The 24,785-nt window shown below is 41.4% G+C and overlaps 3 protein-coding genes and 1 non-coding gene across 4 annotated transcripts; 2 read left to right on the top strand and 2 right to left on the bottom strand.

The window, feature by feature from the left end:
- Window positions 1–2,746: 2,746 nt before the first annotated feature.
- On the bottom strand, window positions 2,747–8,238 carry b4gat1 (beta-1,4-glucuronyltransferase 1). The gene is made up of 2 exons (XM_015946417.3): window positions 6,883–8,238; window positions 2,747–6,742 (listed from the first exon to the last, which is right to left on the bottom strand). Exons 1-2 carry the CDS (start codon window positions 7,978–7,980, stop codon window positions 6,551–6,553), a joined length of 1,290 nt encoding a protein of 429 aa, XP_015801903.1. The 5' UTR covers window positions 7,981–8,238; the 3' UTR covers window positions 2,747–6,550.
- Window positions 8,239–8,876: 638 nt separating this feature from the next.
- Window positions 8,877–8,958, top strand: trnas-gcu (transfer RNA serine (anticodon GCU)). The gene has a single exon. It is a non-coding gene; the product is annotated as a tRNA-Ser (tRNA).
- A 4,892-nt stretch (window positions 8,959–13,850) lies between these two features.
- On the bottom strand, window positions 13,851–16,031 carry pfdn2 (prefoldin subunit 2). Its single transcript, XM_015946419.3, has 4 exons — window positions 15,729–16,031; window positions 14,796–14,884; window positions 14,554–14,677; window positions 13,851–14,325 (listed from the first exon to the last, which is right to left on the bottom strand). The coding sequence occupies exons 1-4, from the start codon at window positions 15,807–15,809 to the stop codon at window positions 14,134–14,136; spliced, it is 486 nt and encodes a 161-aa protein (XP_015801905.3). The 5' UTR covers window positions 15,810–16,031; the 3' UTR covers window positions 13,851–14,133.
- Window positions 16,032–17,301: 1,270 nt separating this feature from the next.
- nit1 (nitrilase 1) lies at window positions 17,302–24,594 on the top strand. Its single transcript, XM_015946425.3, has 6 exons — window positions 17,302–17,486; window positions 17,743–17,976; window positions 21,618–21,721; window positions 23,040–23,176; window positions 23,389–23,514; window positions 24,130–24,594. Exons 1-6 carry the CDS (start codon window positions 17,410–17,412, stop codon window positions 24,397–24,399), a joined length of 948 nt encoding a protein of 315 aa, XP_015801911.3. The 5' UTR covers window positions 17,302–17,409; the 3' UTR covers window positions 24,400–24,594.
- Window positions 24,595–24,785: the final 191 nt, after the last annotated feature.

Below are 24,785 nucleotides of genomic sequence, written 5' to 3'. Positions count from 1 at the left end.
GGGACCCCCAGGTTAGGAACCACTGTACTAGAGGTTTCTGCATCTGGGTCTTAATGCTACAATAGCAAATCTGCAAAACAAACTGATGAGATAAATGAAAAACACACAAAACTGAATGAGGTGGTTCTCTCATTTGTACAAAAAGCTCAGACAATAACAGGGCTCGGTACGAAACCAGCAACTGGACCATTCAGTTGCTAGTTTGGAGTCTCATTTGCTGATATTTGGAAATCATACCTCTGATTGGCTAACAGCAACGCGGCTCTACCAGTGACCGCTTTTGTCACCACCACAAATAACACAAGCCTGAAGGAGTTCTGCTGTGTGGTGAAGTTGCTAATGCTAGCAGTTAGCTTCTACTAGCAAATGAAGTGCTCTGCTGTTTCCTGAACACTAAATAAACAACAGCCTTCCCCGTCGTGAGTCAAGATGGGTGAGTCCATGAATGTTCAGTGATAGTGTGATGTAGATCTGTCAAGATTTTCTAATCCTAGAGTTTCACCGTCTATTTTCTATCAGAAGAAGCTAATGCAGGAGATAGGTGTAGGAGACTATTTTCATGTTCAGCCTGCATGAGAATCTCAGAATGATAATCAGAAATAAGATTTTTAAAAAAAATTTCAGCGTTCCACATCTTTAAATTAGAAGATTTTAAATCAGTGATCACACTTGGATTGTGATCACAATGAGCCCGTATCTGAATAGTCAGAGCTTTGAACATCGATGAAAAAGCTAATGTTATACATAAGGTTGCACTGGACCTAGTTGGCTGAAAACAATCCAAGACATGAACAGTCATTCACACTCTCATGTAAGTTCAGTTTAGTTCAAATCAAATCAAATCAACTTTATTTATATAGCACTTTTCATACAAAAAAATGCAACTCAAAGTGCTTCACAGATTAAAATGGCCCCATAGATCCCATATTCCCATCCCAGCCCCCCTCCCCAAGTATAAAACTATTGACAATTATGGTTCCCCTCCTGCACCCACCTTCCAAAGTGGACATAATTCACCCACAAACTCGTCCATGCACGCACACACACACACACACACACACACACACACACACACACACACACACACACACACGTGAACACTAGTTACTATTTAAAGATGGTATAGTACATCTGTAAACAAGCTAATTTTTGAATATAAACACAGTCACAGAACACTCACCCCTCCTCTCGGGTATCTTTCCCTGGATCCATGTCCACCAGAACCGGAAACCCGCACTGCCAGAGGAAACGAGTGCTAAGAGTACAGGTAAAGCATCTGTCCTGATGATGCTCGACCTCAGTGCAGCTTTTGATACAGTGGACCACAACATACTCCTTGACAGGCTCACAAATTGGGTGGGTACAGTCCTTGCCTGGTCCCAGTCATATCTGAAAGACAGAGGCTGTGTTGTCTCCACTGGGGATCACATATCAAAGTTGATCACCATGACATGTGGGGTCCCCAAGGCTCAATTCTAGGACTGCTACTCTTTAATCTCTACATGCTCTCTATATTTCCAGGTGGTTGGACTACTGCAATGGTCTCCTAACTGGTCTTCCCAAAGAAGATGTGAAGCAACTGCAGCTTGTTCAGAATGCTGCTGCTAGAGTCTTAACAAGAACTAAGAGAACGGAGCACATCACTCCTGTTCTTAGATCCCTACACTGGTTACCAGTAAACTACAGAATAGATTTCAAAGTGCTCTTACTAGTTTATAAATCACTCAATGGCATGGGACCAAAATGCATGTCAGTTCAAGGTAACTCCAAGGTCAAGGTAACTTTATTAATACCCGCAGGTAAATTTGATTTGCCATGTGACACGAGAATTAGCGCCCAGGTTACACACACAGTCATAAAACACACACATCAATAAGAAATGTAAACAATACATGAATTAAAATAAAATAAAATAGCCACGCCAGACTCAATTCTTATTGAGTAACGTTACTGCCTCAGGAATAAAGCTCATTTCACACTTCTTGGTCCTGCACTTTGGCACTATAAATCTCCATCCAGATGCCAGGAGAGTACACTGGGCATGCAGTGGGTGGCCCGTGGCCCTAACATTAGCTTTGGCAATTCTCTCTACCTGCCCACTGTACAGCTGTGCCACACTTTACACTGGTTTTCCAAGCAGACGACCCGACCACTTTACAATCCTGTTAAGTGTTTCCGTTTGTTCTAAAGTTAAAGTGGTAGCAGCCAGCTGTTTCACCTTCTCTGATATTATTGAGCAGAAATCCTCTCACACCAGTGGTGCACTGGTTCTAAATACGCGAGTGTGTAAAGAGTAAAGGACCCAGGGAGGTGCGGCGGTTCAGTGGGACCAACAATCGGATGTTCTAACAGCTGCTTTTGCTCCGAAATGTGGTATTGGTGGAGGTTTTGTTGACAAATGAGAGAACCACATAATTTTCTTTTTTTTTATCTCTTCAACATATTTATAGCTATGTTAGAAGGTTAGAGTCATAAAAAAATGTTTTAAGCTAGCTTGCTTTCCATATTTGCCATTGTAGCTCTACGTGTTAGCCTCTAACCCGTAGATGCCCTGGTTCTTCTTCCATTTTAGCAATACTCCTAGAAATGCGGTTGGCTTTACAAATCCCCCAGCTGAAGGAAACTGACTGGATATGTATGTTTCTAAGTGCTCTAAAAGGATTTCCAATGAGTGTGGATGTTGTTCAGAAGCTGCTATGACTGGGTCTTATACAACCACTAATACTAAAATGAATCACTGTTTACAAAAGTTGTACAATGTATTTAATAGCAGGTAAAACTATACAAATCAGGTATTTTAATCTAAAAGCACAAAAATAAAATATCTGAAATGGACAAACATCACTAAATTACACTTTTAAAAACTTCTGAAACGTCACACAAATTAATTTATAGTGGTAAACATAAAAACAGCACAATAATAAAATCCAACACAGATTCATGCTACAGTTTTTTGCTTGGGTTTTCAAAAATAGGTACAGCCAATACTTTTTTTTTTCAATAAAACATTGTTAAAATAAATAAAGGCAAAACAAGTAGAAAAGGAAAAACATTAAAAAAGAAACAATCTAACTGTAAAACATAGTCAAATAGGAACATTTATTTATGCATTTACAGACATGAGAAATGAGTTGTCATGGTTTAATACTGTACAATTGTATCTGTGTTTGCTAAACGTCTGAGACCTAATAATTACCTTTTAATTGACTTATGGTGTTAAGAGAAGCATTTTCCAGTCACTCTCTTAATAACACAGGTTGCTTTTGATTGTGGTTTTTACCTTGGCTACAATAAAGATTCATAAGCAGACAATAAGCATCTGATTCTCAATGTTTCAGTACAGCTAGCATTAGCACAAAGCTAGTATCTGTACGGAAGGCTTGAGAGTTTTGTTCTCATCATCTCAACTTGTTTTAATGAGTCAACAAACAAGCAGTCACAAGGTGCTGAAGCTATCAGAAATGTGCCAACAGCTGAGGTGTGGAGTAAAGTCACATCCTTCTGAGCATCAACCCCCCGAGCTACGATGCAGGAAACCATACAGGATTCAGTCACTGTGCACTCAATTCTGAAGTGACAGTCACCACCAAGTGGTCAGAGGTCATTACTGACAATATAATCAGGCCTATAGATGCTTTTATAAAAGTCTTTGCTGTTTAGTCCGTACAGTTCTTGAGGCATTTATGTTAAATTAAGACTATTTTTTCAAAAATGAATTCTTACACATTTATTTATTTTCACTATTTTAAACTCCTATCTGACAAAATTAATCACCTACTCCAATCTTTGGTCTTTGAATATGGAAGCATTTTGCCGTCAGTGAAAGAAAAAAAAAGACCAGTGTCTTATAATAACGAGAATGTTTCTTGTTATAAAATATTATAACATGTTATTTTGAGAAACTAAAACGTGTTATTAGCAGATACTAAATTGTGTTAATGAGCTACTGAAATGCGTTATGAGATCTTGAAACATGTTATTACGAGATACTAAAATGTGTTATTGAGAAATACTAGACACGTTATTAGAGAATACTGAATTGCATTATTAACAGAAAGCAAAACAGTTACTATGACATATTAAAACGCGTTATTAGGAAATATTAAACACATTATTAGTAGATATTGAATCGTGTTATTACGAGATACTAAAACGCGTTATTAGGAAATATTAAACATGTTATAGGGAGCTACTGAAATGTGTTAAGAGAAAGCAAGACAGTTACTATGACATACTAAAATGCGTTATTATGAAATATTAAACATGTTATAAGGAGATACTGAATCGTGTTATTAAGAGAAACAATGAGATACTAAATCGCATTTTCACGAGATCATGAAACGTATTATGAAATGCAAAAACACGTTTTTAGGAGATACTGAATCGCATTATTAAGTGAAACCAAAATAATTACTATGACATACTAAAACATGTTATTATGAAATACTAAAACATGTTATTAGGAGATACTGAATCACATTATTAAGAGAAAGCAAAACAGTTACTATGACATACTCAAACACGTTATTAGGAAATATAAAACACGTTATTAGTAGATACTGAATCGTGTTATTACGAGATACTAAAGCGCGTTATTATGAAATATTAAACATCTTATTAGTAGATACTGAATCGTGTTATTACGAGATACTAAAACGCGTTATTAGGAAATATTAAACATGTTATAGAGAGCTACTGAAATGTGTTAAGAGAAAGCAAGAGTTACTATGACAGACTAAAATGCGTTATTATGAAATATTAAACATGTTATACGGAGATACTGAATCGTGTTATTAAGAGAAACAATGAGATACTAAATCGCATTTTCACGAGATCATGAAACGTATTATGAAATGCAAAAACACGTTTTTAGGAGATACTGAATCGCATTATTAAGTGAAACCAAAATAATTACTATGACATACTAAAACATGTTATTATGAAATACTAAAACATGCTATTAGGAGATACTGAATCACATTATTAAGAGAAAGCAAAACAGTTACTATGACATACTAAAACACGTTATTAGTAGATACTGAATCGTGTTATTACGAGATACTAAAGCGCGTTATTATGAAATATTAAACATCTTATTAGTAGATACTGAATCGTGTTTTTACGAGATACTAAAACGCGTTATTAGGAAATATTAAACATGTTATAGGGAGCTACTGAATCACGTTATTAAGAGAAACCAAAACAGTTAATATGAGATACTAAATCGCATTTTCACAAAATCATAAAACATATTATGAGATACTAAAACACATTATTAAGAGAATGTTTCTCGTAAAAACCTGTTTAATTTCTCATAACGGTAAAACACAGACATCTCGCGGGACGTTGGAATCCCATCCAGAAGAAACGATGGGAGAAGATGGACTCAGAGGGAGCCTCTTCATTCATTTTAAGAAACTTTCATTTGTCAGAGAAACATATTTGATTTTCTTTCCCACACAAAATGCGATACTGCCGCTTTCTGGCTAAATTACACTTTTCAAAGTAAAATTTGATTTCCATTTTGTGCTTTTTCCACATTAAAAAAAAAATTTAAAACCTTTTTACATTAAGAAAATGATATACAAAAAATAAGTATATCCCGATATTGCATTAGACGTGTTTTCTTTGTGTTGGGAAAGTTTGGGTGTTTTTATGCTCCTATTTCGTTTGTGCAACCTCTCAGCACGAAAAGCTGTAAGTTGTTTGTAAGTAACGATAGCTAGCTAGTGAATATAATATGTTGAGCTATGCACCAGTTTTCCGCCTTTTTGTTGTGGAGCAGAGGTGTACGACACAACACACCATCACCATTTTACTGTTACGACCTTTCTCATTTAAAACCTCTTTTATATATTGTTACTACAAGAATGTTTCCCGTCAAAACAAGGTTTATATAACATTGTAACAAGCAACATCCTCGTTATTCCGAGATATTGATGCCTTTTTTTTCCATCCCGATGACGGAGATACGCTCCCGTATTTAAGGCCACTTTCCTACATCTTTTGGATTTTTCTCTACTTTTTACAACTGGTTCTAATGAATGAGTGAATACCTGGAATCTGTAGAACTTGAGAACTACTGAATTTGAATGTAAAGCATGCAGATTAGTGTCCATCAATGACCATTGTGGTTTTTAGTTTTAGTTTTTTAAATGTTTGACTTCTTCTAAAGTAAATCTTTGCAGATGCGATGTCACCTGTGACTTAGGTAGAAAAGGGATGTTTAATTAATTGACTTGAAGTGTTAAAAACGTTTCGTTACTTAATGTTTTAGCATCTTCACAAATGAAAAATATTAAAACATATTTCTCAAATGCAATCAGCCGACTGTTTGTGCATTTGGTGATCACTATAAATTGTCTTTTCAGTCTAAATTAGGCCTCTTTGAACTTCCACGTTGCAAAGTTTCAGACTTGAAATGAACTGGATTTATTGAAACTCCGGCTGATTCTTCTCTGATTAATGAGAAGACTCTAGGACGTTTATTTTGTGCTGACTTTGAACGATGGGCAGAAAGAGCTACAAAAACAGAAACCTCGTCTTGTTTTCAGCATCGCCGGGTGGAGGATGGGTATTTGGTTTTCAGGCCCTCTTTGAAGCTGCGAAACAGAACTCGATTCTGTTTGTTCTCCTCTTCTTTCTTAGAGTGGAACTCCCCCTGGATCTTGAAGCCCCGGTGCACAACGAAAGCTGAGCTCAGCACAGAGAACCTGTATCCGGCCACATGGAGCTCACAGGCCTGGAGGCAGACGAGACAATGGGGTGAGAAGGCAGAAATAGATGTAGAAGAAAAATAGGAAGAGAACAAAAGTTGACAAGTTACTTGAGAATCATGTTATAGTTTTTTCAGGAAGGTAGTCAATCTCAGATTGTACCAACCTGGCTTATTCGATTGAAGCCGTACTGCTTGAAGATCTCATCATAGAGGGGCACAGTGTGAGGGCCGATGTAGAAAGGCTCCCAGGGGTCAATCCAGTTGAGGGTGTAGGCAACTTCCAGGGTACTCATCTCTCTGACATGACTGTTGACCCATTGGGAATAGTTGGTGGGAGCTTGACAACGAGGACACAGCTCCTCATAAAACGGCCGCACTTCTCCCACCTGGTAGAGCTGTACCAACTCCGCCTTGCTGGCAGGAATCTTTCTGGCATGGCGGATCTCAAAAGCTGGCAAAACAAATACCTCGTCGCTTGCTGGCTCACGCTTCATGATCATGGCCTGGAAATGGTGGTATAGATCAGCACTTGGCATCATGTCAATGTCAAGGACCAGGATATAGGAGGACTCTGTACCACCTCGGGCAACATTACGGAGGAGGTTGTTGGGGTAGGAGATGTTTCCGTTGATGGCGTAGTTTTTGTATTTATCCTTGTGGGTTTCCAGCCTGGAGAAGACAGAAGCGCAGTCCTCAAGCCCGGCAAAGTGCTCGTGGTCCTGTTCCGGGAAACTGGCAATCTCTCCTGAGAGGCAGACCAGATGAAAGTCCACCAGGGCTTGGATCTGAGGGCAGAAAAAGCTGAGTGCATAGACCAGAGCTGTGGCAAACTTAACATCCTCGCCATGTGCAAATATAGCCACGGAGAGTGGGTTCTGCCACCTTTCTAAAAGAGATTCCAGGTGATGCAGGTTGTTGATAGTGGTGTGTGTGGCTAAAGTCAGGACGTTGACGTCAGAGCCTGCTATCAGATTAGTGGTGAAGTCACTTTTGATCAGGTTTTTGTATACCCGGTACTGGCCGCTATTGTCGAAGATCCCACCAGTGGATAAGGAATATCTCAGACGCTCTTTTCGCGTGTTTTTCTCGGGGTAGGCATTCTTCTTGGCCGCGGAGCCTCCAAAGAGCTCAGAGTAGCGGTACCGTTGCTGCTTACCGTGAAATTTTGACAGAAATGACAGGTATATCAGCTGCAGCAGAGCTACTATTAAAAGAGCACTCAGCACCACTTTGAAGACGGAACATTTCTTGGAGAAATGCATACCAGACGAACTAAAAAAATGGTTCGATCTGTGTAAAAAAACAAAAACAATCCCACAGCAGGTTACCGCTATGTGTTCCAGCTAACTACATCCAAGCTTCAGTGCTAACGCAACAGACCACATAGCTGGGGAACGTTGTTGTTGATTTCATGGTTTGCTAGCGTAAAGAAGCGTTAACTCAGATCTTTTTACGCTTCGAGAGAACACGAATAAGCGATGGAATGATGCACGTTTCAATCATCTCTATCAAATATCAACACTTACAGGCGCAGACATCATTTACGTAGACGCGACGTAGACTGGCGATGCCTTTTGGAGCTAGCGTAGCAGCGGGCCGCCATCTCGGATGGGTCTCTATTGTCCCCAGTGTATTTAGGAAGGCGCTTACCCAAATGAAAACACATTTTATTATGCTTTTTCACCAAATTAGGCCACGACTTGGCATTATAATTACGACATAAACAAAAATAAATAAACAAATAAATTATAAAATCCCAATAAGTAGGCTAGAAAAGTAACAAAAATGTCCCACGTGAGCTGTTTTCAATAGCGCGTCGGTTGTGCGGCACAAAAAACGGGCATAGTAGCCCACTCTTTTGGGTTTGGAGCGTCAGTGGCCCATCCAATATGGTAGCGTAGCTCTTCCTCTGCCGCGACAGCGGCGCATGGCGATGTGTAAGCCGTAGTGTCAGGATGAGAGGCGCCGCTCTCGTAGGTTTTCTTTAGCTGTTGGTGTTACTAACGTGAGCATATTTCTTGTTGCCACAACAAAATAAATTAAGTACCCTTAAAAATCAAGCACTCATTTTGAAGCTGTCCCAAAAAACGTCTTGACACGTACTAGCTCGCTTTTTGTCACTGATAAATAAAATTTTTGGAGGAGACAGTGTAATTCAGACGAGGTGGCCGAGTGGTTAAGGCGATGGACTGCTAATCCATTGTGCTCTGCACGCGTGGGTTCGAATCCCATCCTCGTCGACATTCGATTTTACCCATATTTTGACAGGGGACCATGCTAATCTCCTCTTTATCATTCAAATTTTAGTATATCTGTTAGCGAGCTAACGATGCCCAGTGAGTGTCTCAGATGTATTTATAGGGCCTCTGGACAAACACCCCCTTACTTATGGTGTTGCTGATGAGGTTAAAATTCATTTTAAAAACACCTAAGCACTGTATGAACATGTCAGACTGCAGGGTGGACTGCATGAGAACATAAAGTGACTTGCTGCCCCTCCTCGAACAGATTACCTTGGAAGAACGGCATCTGAAATGCACAGACAGAACATGATCAGGGTGTCCATCCTAACCTTTACAAGATCTGGACACTGCCTGCTTTCTGATGAGTGTTTATAAGCTTTACTGCTCCACTCCTGAGTTAGATAAACTGCCAAACAGGTCGTGATTCACTTAACTTTCGATGTACCTTGTCCTGTCTGGACTACCTGATGAATAAACGTGCGTGTGTGTGTGCTTGCGTGTGTGTGTGTGTGTGTGTGTGTGTGTGTGTGTGTGTGTGTGTGTGTGTGTGTGTGTGTGTGTGTGTGTGTGTGTGTGTGTGTGGTATAAAACCATTAAAACTGGAGGGAATTAAATGAAACCTCATTTCATTTAATATTAAATTAACTGTAATGGCAACAACCTGACACCAGGCATCACTGTCTGAATGTCTGATGCCTGGAGGAGAAACAAACACATGCAGAACAGCAATTACAGTTTTTCTCAATTGCTATAACACTAAAATCCATTGACTGAAGAAAGTTCCCAGTTGCTTGAACTCATTAAGCTAACTGTTGAGCCTGTTGTCAAAACCTTAAACCATTTCACACGGTTTAGCAAAACTCTAAACACATTCTCATTCTTAAAACACATTCTGCACTCTAATGTACATGTCATCCATAATGGTAAACACAAGTGGCCCACATTTACCCATAACAAGAGCACAAATGTCATTGATTGAACACAATCAGTCAAAATAGATTTCACTTGTTTCAAATGATGTGACAACCAATGTAAGCAAGTTCAGAGAGCAAACAGGTTGTTGAAGGAATTGAATTGAATGAAGAATTCATGAGAGGACAAGGAGCAACACTGGACTGGCAGACCGGGGTGGTGGTCTCCTTATTTAAAAAGGGGGACTGCAGGATGTGTTCCAACTACAGGGGGATCACACTCCTGAGCCTTCATGGTAAGGTCTATTCAGGGGTTCTGGAGAGGAGGGTCTGTCGGATTGTTGAACCTAAGATTCAGAAGGAGCAATGCGGTTTTCGTCCTGGTCGTGGAACACTGGACCAGCTCTATACCCTTAGGGGGATGCTGGAGGGTGCGTGGGAATTTGCCCAACCAGTCTACATGTGTTTAGTGGATTTGGAGAAGGCATTTGACTGCGTCCCTCGGGGGGCCCTGTGGGGGTACTCCGGGAGTATGGGGTACCAGGCCCTCTGATACGGGCTGTTAGGTCCCTGTATGACCGGTATTAGAGCTTGGTCCGCATTGCCAGCAGTAAGTCGGGCTCGTTCCCACTGAGAGCTGGACTCCGCCAAGGCTGCCCTTTGTCACCGATTCTGTTCATAACCTTTATGGACAGGATTTCTAGGCACAGCCAAGGTGTGGAGGGCATCCGTTTTGGTGGTCTGAGGATCAGGTCTCTACGTTTTGCAGATGATGTGGTCCTGTTGGCTTCATCAGTATGTGATCTTCAGCTTTCGCTGGAACGGTTCAGAGCCGAGTGTGAAGCAGCTGGGATGAGAATCAGCTCATCAAAATCTGAGACCATGGTCTTGATTTGGAAAAGGGTAGAATGCCTTCTCCGGGTCAGGGATGAGGTCCTGCCCCAAGTGGAGGAGTTTAAGTATCTCGGGGTCTTGTTCACGGGTGAGGGAAAACTGGAGCGTGAGATCGATAGGCGGATTGGTGCTGCATCTGCAGTGATGTGGGAGTTGTACCGGTCTGCCGTGATGAAGAGAGAGCTGAGTCAGAAGGCGAAGCTCTTGATTTACCGGTTGATCTGCGTTCCTTCCCTTACCTATGGTCATGAGCTTTGGGTAGTGACCAAAAGAACGAGATCGCGGATACAAGCGGCCGAAATGAGTTTTCTCCGAAGAGTGGCTGGGCTCTCCCTTAGAGATAGGTTGAGAAATTGGCTCTATCGGGAGGGGCTCAGAGTAGACCTGCTGCTCCTCCACATCGAGAGGAGCCAGTTGAGGTGGCTCGGGCATCTGGTCAGAATGCCTCCTGGACGCCTCCCTGGTGAGGTTTTCCGGGCACGTCCAACTGGGAGGAGGCCTAAAGGTAGACCCAGGACATGGTGGAGGGACTATGTCTCTGACCTGGCCAGGGAACGCATTGGGATTCCCCCGGAGGAGCTGGCCCAAGTGGCTGGGGAGAGGGAAGTCTGGGCCTCTCGCCTTAGGCTACTGCCCCTGCGACCCGACTCCGTATAAGCGGATGAAAATGGATGGATGGATTAAATTTGAGCAACAATCATAGACCATGTTGTTGCCCATGGGCTGACAATGAGGGAAGCAGGACTTACGAAAGCAACCCAATTTGAGCCTCAGGAGGGAAAATATTGCATGTGATGTTGATGATGTGCTGTGGCCTGACCCAGCCCACAGACAAGAAGAGGTCCATTGATAACATGTTTAGTCATTCTATGTTTTTCATTTTATGTATTTTTTTTCACTGTCATTGTACACTGTAGCACAATGGACTGCAGGCTGTTTATGGTACAATAAACACATTGTATGGCCCTGAACATTGTGCTTTCTGTTTTTTGGTTTACTGTTTACTGACTGCTTGTTGGTATATGTAATTTTGAGTAATTTGTTTGCGATTCGAGAGTAGTGTTTGATTTTGAGCACAGCTAAAACCGTTTTGAGGCGAAAGTTTGATTTTGCAAGAGGAATGAGAGGTTGTGTAAATCGTGCTTGAAGCTGAGGTTTTGTGTTTGATGTTTTGAGAAAAGGGAGCAAGGTTTCAGGAATTGTGCTTTAGCAATTGAGAAAAACTGTAAATGTGATCATGTTTGCCAATTTCACAAATTTGATACAGTAATTAAAAGAAATACTTCAGTTTGACCAAATAATTAAAACAGCCAGCAATTTTCGTGAAGTACGGAGGAACCATAAACAATTGCAACTCAACCGGAACAAGTGAGGGAACAAGGTTTTATCTTGTCAATACTGGTAATGGTCACTTATCTGTTTCTCACCTCTCAATTACCAATCTGCAACGTTTAGTCAAAACGAAAACACACATAAAAACTCAAAACACCTACCTGAAGACTTACTCCGGCAAGGAGAGAGGGACGCTTGCCTGCACAAGCACACTAGCTGTCAAGCCAGACTAAATAAATATATTATTTAAATTTTGCAAAGCAATTATTTGGTCTAGCTCACAAGGCTACGAGCACGCCATAATCAAATGTGCATGGACAAATCTGAGGTCAGGTTGAAGGGATGAGCGAAATCTCTCAGTTTCAATGTTCCATTTCCGTGCAGGGTTTAACCAATCAAATGTTCATATTTGTTCCAACTTTTGAGAACCAGACTTTTGGGTGCAAGCATTGGACCAATCAGTTTTTGGGCGCCAGTCAAAAAGCTGGATAGTCTCCCTCCGAGTCTCAACCATGCTTACACAGCTTAGGTTCTGTAACTACACATAAGTACCTTTTAGACTTGTTTTAATATTAAAATATAGTTTTTGAAATAGGTTTTCAAAGCTGTACAGCGCTGTTAGTCGTTTTATGGAGACCTTAGTTTTTTGGGCTGTCATGTGATGAAATCTAAAGTCGTTTAGCTAGCTTGCTATGATTGCTGCTTTCCGCTAGCCTAGTGAACCCAAATTCTTGCCTTGCAATAATATATTTATTAATTCTGGCTAGCCAGGGTAGCTTTCCGCTATTACCACAATATAGGCCTACGCATGTACTTTGGCAACTTTTTTTATGAACATAAATCATCTTGATTGTCCTAACAACATCGTTTGAGTGTTTATCCAGTTATTGATTCGTTACTGATTCACTTTATCTTTGCAGTATTGGAAAATCCAGCCAACTGGGTTTGCTAATTAACCTTTGGCTACAGAATCTGTTTTTTTATTATTTTTTTGTGATATTGTTATAATGTGCTGTGGTCATGTGTAACATTTAATATGGTCCGTTTATATGTTACTCTACAAGATAACAAAAAATTAACTAAACGAAAAGTAAGAAAATTTTAATGTCTTTCATTTAAATAAACCCATGTTTGGGCTTCTCCTGTTCGTTTTTTAGACATTTTAACAAATTTCAATATGCCTTTGTTTTGAAAAAACAGTTAAAATGGTGATAAAAATTTTTGTTGATCACTTTTGGATTCAAATTTTTTTTTCTAGAATGGTTCGTTTGAAATAAGTCTGAAAACACGTTTCAGAGACTGGCTTTTACTTTGAAAGCGTTCATAAGCACTATTTCCGTAAAGCTTTGGAAGTGTGTGCAGTGTAAAAACCGAGTGAGAGCTCACTGTACTGTCGAGTTGAGGCAGGCTCTGCCGCAATGACATAATCTGGTGAGCATGAGAAACCTCTTCCTTTTCTCCATTTTTCCTTTTGTGTACTGGCTCCTGTTCATGAGTCACGTTTAATTATTTGTTGTTTTTCAGTCCTTTACATCCTTTTCGCAAAAATGTACATCATTTTTAAAGCTTTGTGCGTTTTCAAAGCTGACATACCAATAAATTTCGATTGTGTATGCTTAATGACAATGCAAAAGGATCTAATTCTGACATTAACTTTTTTTTAATGTCTTTAAAAATTTCATCCCAGTGCAACAGGATTTATATGCTAGATGAGAAAGATAAATGTTTTTACTTATGTCAGCAACTTCAAAATCCTTTTTATGGCATTTTAATTTATTTGCTGAATGTATGACAGCATTTTAAAAAACATCTGCAAGGCAAATGACCTTAATGAGGACATAAACAACTGAACAGAGAAGCAGATGACCATGATTATTACAACTTCCAGGAAATTACAGTTAAACAAGAAAACTAAAAGGAACATTATGAAAAGTTCAGTTTTCCACCTAAATTCCTTGACTTGAGCTAGTTTTCATTTCTTCTTCAGTGCTGCAGAAATAACAGGGCACTGCTGTCCCTGTCCATCCTCAAAGCATTATGAGACCAGAACTCCTGCTCCACTTTTGGATCCTCCTCCTTCATTGTCTTGCGAGTTTGCTGCCGACTGGCCCTGCGCCTCTCCTTCACCCTCTCCAACCAGCCGGATATTGTAACGTTCTCTGTACTCTGTGAGCTCCTGTCCTTTTGCCTGCATCTGTGTGTTGATGGTCTCGATTATTTTGGAAATCTATTAGAACAGAGGAAGATGGATGAGAAATCAGACAAACGAAACATCCTGCAGTTGACACCTAAACGTTTATTTTTGACTTCAAAACCTATAAACAAAACTCTTTCTTGTGAAATTATGTAGATTAACTCGATGTACACTTATTGTTATTTTGGTGTTAAATAAGTGATTTAAAATGTCTCAGTTTATTCTCCTGATCATTCCTGTGACCGAAATAAATAACATTACCTTTTCTTTGTTGTTTTCTAAGGCTGGTAGAACTTCTTTTACTGTCCTTTCCACCAACACTCCTCCAACCAGACGAAAGCATTTCCTGGAAGGATCCACTTCCTTTAGGGTCTCAATTACTAAACTAAATATGAAAAGAAATAGCAAAGGTATTAAACGGTCTGTCTTTTGGATTGTTTCCCCTACAAAATCTTGTGAAACATTTGTGTCTAGAACATAAATGTAGATGATGCTCCACCAACCTGTGCTCGTTGACATCCATCTCCAGCTCAGCAGCTTTCGAAGCCATACTACGCTGCTCCTGACGCATCCTCTGAAATGTTGCTACCACCTGAAAACAAATGGAATTTGATCATTTTTTTATTAAGTATAATAAATAAATAAAAAACAGATGCTGCTACTCCTTAGTTGTCTACTGAAACCAAACTCTTAAAGTCATAACTGGTAATTAGCATATTACAATTTTGTTTAAAAGATTATTAAATAAATGTACATAATGCAGCAACTCATTAATGGTAAAGGTTTAATTTTATTATCAGATTTAATCTACAACTTTTTAGAAGTAGTGGACATAAACTTTGTTTATTTGATGGTTTTAATCACCATTTACGCAGAGTCATAGACTTTATATGTAAGAAAATAACAAAAAGGTTATGATACAATATGGCAATATTTACATTTTATTATTATTTTTGTAAAACCTGATCAATAAAGGTTTTGACACATATTTGAAGGTATTGCTCGACTCTAATGTTGCCATTATTGTTGTTAAAGGATATATTACGGACTACAGTGCACTGTATTACAGACATTACAGCAGTGATTTGTTTAATATGGTCTGAGTAATAATTTATTAGGGTTAGGTGGACAAAAATAGCTTTATGCTTAGTCACACCAAACCAAACACATTATTTCAAAACCGTAAATACATAGACTAACGTAAAAATTGTTAGAAGTAAGAGTTTGATGTAAACTCTCATAATGTCCTTATTAGACTCCTAACGGTTCCCGATGTCCAAATTTGGGTTTTGAGCCAGATGATCGCGACAGGAATGCTAATGTTAGCTTAGACTAGCTAGGGGCTATACTTTTAGTTCTGCTTTACCAAACTGAGCCAAACAACAACAGAAATAATTGTAACGACAAATGAAACCTTTTTATATAATTGAGAGTACCTGTTCAGCTGAAAGTCCGGACTGTTTTCCGCCGGCGCTGCTGCTGGACTTGCTACCCGTGCTGCTACCGTTCGCTGCCATCTTGGAAGGGTGTTGCCAATTAGGACCCTGCAGCTATCTAATGAGATTGCCTGAGTGCAAATGCGGCTTGTAAAACATCTAAATTACTTTGCAACCATCTTTTACTTTTTCATGTAAAAACTCAGAAGCAGAACCGCAAACAAAATACAACTTAATTCAACATAAAATAAAATGGCATTTGAAGGAATAATTTCTATTAACTTCCATCAACTTTGTATTGTTTTTGTTTTTTCGTGCATACGCTTTTTTATTTTATGTTTATGTTTATTTATTTGGCAGAGGCTTTTATCCAAAGTGACTTGCAATTTATAACGTATGGGGCATGTTTTGATCTGTGGGGGAAACAGGAGTACCCGGAGGAAACCCACGCATGAATGGGGAGAACACGCAACACGCAGAAAGGCCGCAGCCGAGTTTCGAACCTGCAACCTTCGTGCTGCGAGGCAACAGTGCTAACAACTGCGCCACCATGCAGCCCATTTTCCGAATCTAGCTTATTTATTAAAGCAGTTTCTGCATCGTGGAGTTTTAGACGTGTTTTTTCTCTTTCAAATATTCTTTATTTCAGCCAAAGGACATATTAATCATTAAATTAATTAATTTGCACACCGCCAAGACAAGACAAGACAGCTTTATTTGTATAGCACATTTCCTATACAAAGGTAACTTAATGTGCTTTACAGCAGCCTATAGGTAACATCAAAAGCAAAACAAAAATGAACAAAAATAACAAAAGTTTTCATGTTAGACAATAATCAGAAGCACACCGTACATAAATTAAAATCAATAATTAAAAACAAATGAAGAAATACATGTAAATTTTTAATACAAAAATACACTTAAATGCATTTATCGACATTTTTTTATTTTTATAATTCAAACGCTGTAAAGGACTGCTGAAAGCGGATTAACCTCATACAGACCTCTAGATTTTTATTTGCTCTGGGGTTTTCAGAAGATTGAACACATTAAATGTGTTGTTTGAATTTGTTTTCAAAAGCAACAATGCATGGTTTAGTGCACCTGAACTTAAATTTATTAATGTAAAACTTTGCCATAATAATCAGAATGATTACGAAAAGAGTTGTAATTGAGAAACACACAATATTATTGTCAATATGTCTTCAAAGTTGACTGAAATGCGACGTATACGTGCTGTTTATATCTTATTAGTGAACTAGACCAAACGTTTGCTTTGCAAAATAATATATTTATTCAGTCTGGTTTAAGGGTATTTTTGATAGTTATTTATAAACCTGTGTTATATTTGAATGATTATGATGCATTTATAATACTTTAAAAACAATTTTAGGAGTATAAAAACATTGCCAACTCAAAAACTATTCCACATCCTAAAACAATGGACTTTTCATTACATTTAAAGTTTTATTTTATTTTATTTATTTATTTTTGTTTTTTTGTTATTACCACATATTGTTATAAAAAGTCTCCAGTAGGTGGCAGTAGGGTGCTATATGTACATTTCTGGTCATTTTTTGCATCGCAGAGAAGAAGGGGCTGCTCGCGTTATGTAATTGTCGATGGTTAACCAAACGTTATAATAACACCAGCTGGGTTTAAACTCCTCAGGTGACGCTGTATGGGACCAATGTCCAGGTGCATTTTGAGATCGTCTGTGAAGTACTTGGCTTCTCTGCCGACGTTGCTGCAAAACAGGTGCGTTTGTTTATAAGTACTGAAACCAAACAACGCACTGCTAGATTTTATAAGAATTTTGTCACGTGCATTTGTTCTGCAAACAACAAAAATATGGAGCATAAATTCTCACATATTCACGATTTGTGTCACCTGGAGGAGTAGTAAATGTGTACAAAATGCAACATAACAGAGACAGGAATCAGGGAGCAACCATCCCTGACTTGAAATGCTTCATCTTGTGATCACTGGATTTGTAAAAGTTTGTTTTCCACAGGATGTCCAGCTCACGTGCCCCGTTGGCCGCAGTGTGTCAAGTGACATCTACCCCTGACAAGGAAGCCAACTTCTCTGTCTGTGAGCAGCTGGTGCAGGAAGCTAAAGAGAGAGGCGCCTGCATGGTCTTCCTGCCTGAGGGGTTTGATTACATCGGGTCCAGCAGAGAAGAGACACTGTCCCTTTCAGAGACACTGGGAGGAGACACGATCTCAAAATATGCTCAACTTGCCAGGTTTATTAACACATTTCGAGTTTTATTCTAATGAAACTTTGTGAAATGTTAAAGAAGTTAAAAATGAAATTCCATTTTTGGTTCCTATTAAAACACAGGAAAGGTTTTTCTTTACCTTGCTGCTGACGCAAACGAAACGTATGTCAGCAGCAAGGTAAGGAAAACCCTTTCCTGTGTTTTAAAAATAACCAAAAATGGAATTAGAAACTAAACACAGTAAGAACGCACCAAAGAAGTTAAAAATCAGTATACTTGTTTGCTTCATACTGTCTCCTCCTTGAACCGTCTCCTTATCGTGGTAGAGGAGTTTGAGTGCCCTAATGATCCTAGGAGCTATGTTGTCTGGGGCACTTTGTGCCCCTGGTAGGGTCTCCCATGACAAATTGGTCTTAGGTGAAGGGTGAGACAAAGAACGGTTCACAGGATCTTTCATGGAGGTAAAGTCAAACAGTCGGAGTACCCGGCCCGGAGGGTTACCGGGGTCCCACTCTGGAGCCAGGCCTGGGGTTGGGGCCCGTGAGCGAGCGCCTGGTGACCGGGCTTTCACCCATGGTGCCCGGCCGGCCCCAGCCCAAACCAGATACATGGGCTCATCCAACTGTGGACCCACCACCCGCAGGAGGAACATGAAGGGTCCGGTGCAATCTGGATCGGGTGGCAGACCAAGGCGGGAGCCTTGGCGGTCCGATCCCCGGACAAGAAAACTGGTTTTTGGGACATGGAACGTCACCTCGCTGGCGGGGAAGGAGCAGGAGCTTGTGGCAGAGGTTGAGCGGTACCGGCTAGATATAGTTGGACTCACCTCGACACATTGCATTGGCTCTGGAACCCAAGTCCTTGTTGTCCTTGTTGTACACTCTCCTTTGCTGGAGTTGCTCCGGGTGAGAGGCGGAGGGCTGGGGTTGGCTTTTTGTTAGCCCCAAGACTCTCTGCCTGTGTGTTGGGGTTTACCCCGGGGGACGAGAGGGTAGCTTCCCTGCGCCTTCGGGTCGGGGAATGGGTCCTGACTGTTGTTTGTGCTTATGGGCAAAATATTAGTTCAGAGTACCCACCCTTTATGGAGTCCCTGGGACGAGTGCTAGATAGTGCTCCATCAGGGGACTCCATTGTCCTGCTGGGGAACTTCAATGCTCACGTGGGCAATGACAGCTTGACCTGGAGGGGTGTGATTGGGAGAAACGGTCCGCTTGATCTGAACTCGAGTGGTGTTTCGTTATTGGAGTTCTGTGCAAGCCGCAGTTTGGCCATAATGAACACCGTGTTTGAACATAAGGATGCCCATCGGTACACTTGGTAGCAGTGCAGCCTAGGTCGCAGGTCGATGATAGATTTTGTAGTCGTATCATCTGACCTGCGGCTGTATGTTTTGGACACCCAAGTGAAGAGAGGGGCGGAGCTGTCAACTGATCACCACCTGGTGGTGAGTTTGATCAGATGGCAGGGGAAGATGCCTCGTAGACTTGGCAGACCCAAACGCATAGTGAAGGTCTGCTGGGAACGCCTGGCAGAAGAACCTGTTAAGACGGTCTTCAACTCCCACCTCCGGCAGAGCTTTGACCACGTCCTGAGAGCAGTGGGGGACATTGACTCCGAGTGGGCCTTGTTCCACTCTGCGATTGTTGAGGCGGCTGTTGCTAGCTGTGGTCGCAAGGTGGCCGGTACCAGTCGTGGTGGCAACCCCTGTACCCGCTGGTGGGCACCAGAGGTTCGGGGAGTCGTCAGGCTGAAGAAGGAGGCCTACAGGGCGTGGCTGGTCTGTGGGTCTCCGGAGGCAGCAGACAGGTACCGGATAGCCAAGCGGAGTGCAGCAGTGGCAGTTGCAGAGGCAAAATCTCTGACCTGGGAGGAGTTTGGTGAGGCCAAGGAGAAAGACTATCGATTGGCTCCAAAGAGGTTCTGGCAAACTGTTCGGCACCTCAGGAGAGGAAGGCAGCAACTCGCTCACACTGTTTACAGTGGGGATGGGGAGCAGCTGACATCAACTGGGGCTATAGTCGGATGGTGGGAGGAATACTTTGAGGAGCTCCTCAATCACACCTATGCGCATTCCGAGGAGGAACCAGAGCTGGGAGACCTGGGGATGGACTGTCCAATCTCGGGGGCAGAAGTTGCTGAGGTAGTCAAACAACTACACAGCGGCGGAGCCCCGGGGGCGGATGAGATTCGTCCTGTGTATCTCAAGGCTATGGATGTTGTAGGGCTGTCATGGTTGACACGTCTCTACAACATTGCGTGGTCATTGGGGCAGTTCCTGTGGAGTGGCAGACCGGGGTGGTGGTCCCCATCTTTAAGAAGGGTGACCTGAGGGTGTGTTCCAATTATAGGGGGATCACACTCCTCAGCCTCCCTGGAAAGGTTTACTCCAAGGTACTGGAGAGGAGGGTCCGATCGATAGTTGAATCTCAGATTGAGGAGGAACAATGTGGTTTTCGTCCTGGCAGTGGAACTGTGGACCAGCTCTATACCCTTGCAAGGGTGATGGAGGGGGCATGGGAGTTTGCCCAACCAATCCACATGTGCTTTGTGGATTTGGAGAAGGCTTATGACCGTGTCCCCAGGGGCACCCTGTGGGGGATGCTCCAGGAGTATGGGGTGGGTGGATTTCTATTAAGGGCCATTCAGTCCCTTTACCAGAGGAGCGTGAGTTTGGTCAGCATAGCCAGTAATAAGTTGGACCTGTTCCCGGTGAGGGTTGGCCTCCGCCAGGGCTGCCCTTTGTCACCGGTTCTGTTCATTACCTTTATGGACAGAATTTCTAGGCTCAGCCGTGGTGTGGTGTGTGTCGAGTTTGGTGGCAGGAGAATCTCGTCTCTGCTTTTCCTCCTAGCTTCATCCAGCTCTGACCTTCAGCTCTTGCTGGGTAGGTTCGCAGCCGAGTGTGAAGCGGCTGGGATGAGGATCAACACCTCCAAATCTGAGACCATGGTTCTCGACCGGAAAAGGGTGGCTTGCCAACTCCGGGTCGGGAGAGAGGTCCTACCTCAAGTGGAGGAGTTTAAGTATCTCGGGGTCTTGTTCATGAGTGAGGGTAGGAGGGATCGGGAGATCGACAGGCAGATTGGTTCATCATCTGCAGTGATGTGGACGCTGAGCCGATCTGTCGTGAAGAGGGAGCTGAGCCAGAAAGCCAGGCTCTCGATTTACCGGTCGATCTACATCCCAATCCTCACCTATGGTCATGAGCTTTGCGCAATGACCGAAAGAACGAGATCGCGGATACAAGCGGCCGAAATGAGTTTCCTCCGTAGGGTGGCCGGGCTCAGCCTTAGAGATAGGGTGAGGAGCTCGGACATTCGGGAGGGACTCGGAGTAGAACCGCTGCTCCTCCGGATTGAAAGGAATCAGTTGAGGGGGTTTGGGCATCTGGTCAGGATGCCTCCTGGACGCCTCCCTGGGGAGGTGTTTCGGGCATGTCCTGCCGGCAGAAGGCCCCCGGGTCGACCCAGGACACGTTGGAGAGGTTACATCTCCAATCTGGTCCGGGAACGCCTTGGGGTCCTGCCGGAGGAGCTGGTGGAGGTGGCCGGGGAGAGGACGGTCTGGAGCTCCCTAGTTGGGATGCTGCCCCCGCGACCCGGACCCGGATAAGCGGAGGAAGACGACGACGACGCTTCATAATGTTTTTCTTCTCTTTGCTTTAGGAAACTGGAGTTGTGGCTTTCTCTTGGAGGATTTCATGAACGAGGACATGACTGGGAGAATGATCGACGGATTTACAATAGTCATGTTATAATCAATAATGAAGGTATGCGCCTGCGTAACATCGTTTCTCTACTTTCTGTCACTCAAAGAAACTGGCTCATTAAAAAAGTAGTTCTTGTAAAGTGAGTTTCTGTTAAAAGTTAATATATTACCCATTGAAGAAAGCTCCTCAAACAACTTCAGAGATAAAGATTAGTTCTGACTTGATCGATGAGCTAACCACTAGTCATAGTGTGGCCAATTCCAAAGCAGATTTGTCATTTTAATACAATTCTCATTTCAAAAATGTTATTTTGGCAAAAGCAACATTTATTTAAGTCTTTCAGGACTTCTTCTTTTTTTCATGTTTTATTTTTCACAATTCCAGATTATCTCAAATTCGTCACTTTTCAGAGAATTATGATTTCTTTTTACATTAGTTATTTTTAAACTGCAGAAACCCACAGTAGTTTTGGCCCTGCTGTGACTAGCTGCTGTCTCATCACTTCATTCTGAACTAATCCCTCTTTCTTCAAACTGATGTTGTTCAGAGCTATCTACTAGTAAGATTTTAAAGTGGTCTTAGAATTAAAATCCACACTTGTTGATTATAGGCAGCTTGGGGTGTCAGACATACCTTACCAAAAGTCTTGGCCCTCTATGACCTGCTATCCTATGCAAATAATAATGTTGACATGGCCACAGAGAAACGTTTCAGTCTGACAAAAGCTGATTTTTAACACGTCACAAGCTAAGACACATACTCTTAAATTTGCATGTGCCAACATCCTGTCCCTGTCGGCATTAAATAAATGTTGGTGGCGGTAATGCTAACTTTAGAACACTAGCCCGAGCTACTGCTAATGCTAGCCTGAGCAACTGCTAACATCCTTTGTTCATTGAGAGAGAAGCAACAAAGAAGAATGCCGGAGCACACGTGATGTTCAAGGATGTTCTGGGAATATCCAGACTATGAATGAATGCCCGATAGCTTCTTAGCTTGCCTACTGAGTTATCCAGATACTGAACAGGGCTTCAGGCAGCATCACAGAACAATCAGGTTAGCTGACCAATCAGCATGCAGCTCATTTAATATTCATGTCCTGGTTGAGTTAGCTGGGTTAACCAGTCTTGTAGGGCTTTATTATAGGGTTGTGTTTAGTCATTAACCAGGGGTCCTGGGCCATTTTGACTTCCAGAGGACTCAAAGAGCAGTTTCCAGTTGTAAAAAAAAGTTTTCTAGGGCCCCACTAACATTTTTGTCACATAAACATTTTTTTATCTCAAATAATTCTTTAGCTCATGTGAATAATTGACTCCTGCAGTATATGTTCAACAAGAACACTCCGCACTTTCTCTACCAATTTCTAACATTGTACCAGGTGACATCACGTCTGTGTACAGGAAGTCCCATTTGTTTGATGTTGAACTGCCAGAGAAAGGCGTGTCCCTCAAAGAGAGTGCCTTCACCATCCCTGGACCAGCTCTGGTGTCACCAGTCCAAACTCCAATTGGCAAGGTGGAGTTTACCATGCCCATCACACAAAATATTCATATTAGTACTTCTGAAGGCAAAAGTAACATGCTGAATAGAGTGTATTTACCTTTATAGTTTTACAAAATACATGATTACCCATGAATTGTGTTTACTTCCTGCTAGCAGCGATGCACCAAAGGGTTAGGGGATGATGAAATATGCTTATTGACTAACCCTGTGGTGGCTGCTTCCAGGTAGGACTGGGGATCTGCTATGATCTAAGATTCCCTGAGTTATCACTTGCTTTGCAAAGACATGGAGCTGAAATCCTCACTTACCCATCAGCCTTCACCGTAGCAACAGGAGCTGCACACTGGGAGGTGGGCTGATAACAAAACAAAAAAGAAAGTATCTATCTATCGATCTATCGATCTGTCTATCTGTCTATCTGTCTATCTGTCTATCTGTCTATCTGTCTATCTATCTGTCTATCTATCTATCTATCTATCTATCTATCTATCTATCTATCTATCTATCTATCTATCTATCTATCTATCTATCTATCTCTATCTATCTATCTATCTCTATCTATCTATCTCTATCTATCTATCTATCTATCTATCTATCTATCTATCTATCTATCTATCTATCTATCTCTATCTATCTATCTATCTATCTATCTATCTATCTATCTCTATCTATCTATCTATCTATCTATCTATCTATCTCTATCTATCTCTATCTATCTATCTATCTATCTATCTATCTATCTATCTATCTATCTATCTATCTATCTATCTATCTATCTATCTATCTATCTATCTATCTATCTATCTATCTATCTATCTATCTATCTATCTATCTATCTACATCCAGTGTTATCAGTTTAGTATCATGACACCAAATACTGCAATATTTCAGTGTATCGATATTTTCTTACAGTCCCAATAATTAACTGTATAAAAATATACATCACTGATTCTATTTGTTTCCAGGTGTTACTTCGTGCTCGAGCAATCGAGACCCAGTGTTTTGTCTTTGCAGCAGCGCAAGTTGGCCGGCACCATGAGAAACGCGCATCGTACGGCCACGCCCTCGCTGTGGACCCCTGGGGCGAGGTGGTGGGCGACTGTGGAGGGGAGCAGCCAGGTGTGGTACTGGTGGAGGTTGACATGGACAGAGTGGTTAGAACCAGAAGGAACATGCCGGTCCAACAGCACCGCAGAGATGAGGCGTTTTACTGTGTCAAAGCTAACCCAAAGTAACCAGGCTTAATGGCAAGTTTAATTTATATGGACAAATTTAGTGTCTATGTGATTTTTTAAATTTATTTATTTATTTGTCTGTAGAGATCCTGCTGCATCTCTAAGAATGAGTTTTTTTAATAACAACCATTGGTGATGTAATGATTGATGTACCTATCTTTCCTTTATTGATGATATTTTGAGTCATACTTAACTGTTGTTGATAATCTGATTTCTGCTGCCTTTTGATTGTTCTGATCAAGAAATCCACCCAGCCCAAGTTCTTTTAGCAGTCTGTAAATGAGCTACAAATGACACTGCTGGACAATACGAATAAAAGAAACCATGGCTGGAGTTCTTGACTGGTGACTTTCTGATGTACTGATAGTTCTGTTTTAGAGTAAATG

This window comes from Nothobranchius furzeri, chromosome 2 (assembly GCF_043380555.1).
Source record: "Nothobranchius furzeri strain GRZ-AD chromosome 2, NfurGRZ-RIMD1, whole genome shotgun sequence".
In the NCBI taxonomy this organism is placed as follows: Eukaryota; Metazoa; Chordata; class Actinopteri; order Cyprinodontiformes; family Nothobranchiidae; genus Nothobranchius; species Nothobranchius furzeri.
Note: the sequence above shows the minus strand (reverse complement) of the source record. Positions and strands in the feature narration are given on the sequence as shown.

Coding starts and splice junctions, on each gene's coding strand:
- nit1 (XM_015946425.3), top strand. CDS start 17,410: ATGGGACCAATGTCCAGGTGCATTTTGAGATCGTCTGTGAAGTACTTG. Junction 17,487..17,742: donor CCGACGTTGCTGCAAAACAG/GTGCGTTTGTTT, acceptor TGTTTTCCACAG/GATGTCCAGCTCACGTGCCC. Junction 23,177..23,388: donor TCCAAACTCCAATTGGCAAG/GTGGAGTTTACC, acceptor GGCTGCTTCCAG/GTAGGACTGGGGATCTGCTA.
- pfdn2 (XM_015946419.3), bottom strand. CDS start 15,809: ATGGCAGCGAACGGTAGCAGCACGGGTAGCAAGTCCAGCAGCAGCGCC. Junction 14,885..15,728: donor CCGGACTTTCAGCTGAACAG/GTACTCTCAATT, acceptor ATTTGTTTTCAG/GTGGTAGCAACATTTCAGAG. Junction 14,326..14,553: donor TAGAAAACAACAAAGAAAAG/GTAATGTTATTT, acceptor CTGTTCTAATAG/ATTTCCAAAATAATCGAGAC.
- b4gat1 (XM_015946417.3), bottom strand. CDS start 7,980: ATGCATTTCTCCAAGAAATGTTCCGTCTTCAAAGTGGTGCTGAGTGCT. Junction 6,743..6,882: donor GCTTCAATCGAATAAGCCAG/GTTGGTACAATC, acceptor GTCTGCCTCCAG/GCCTGTGAGCTCCATGTGGC.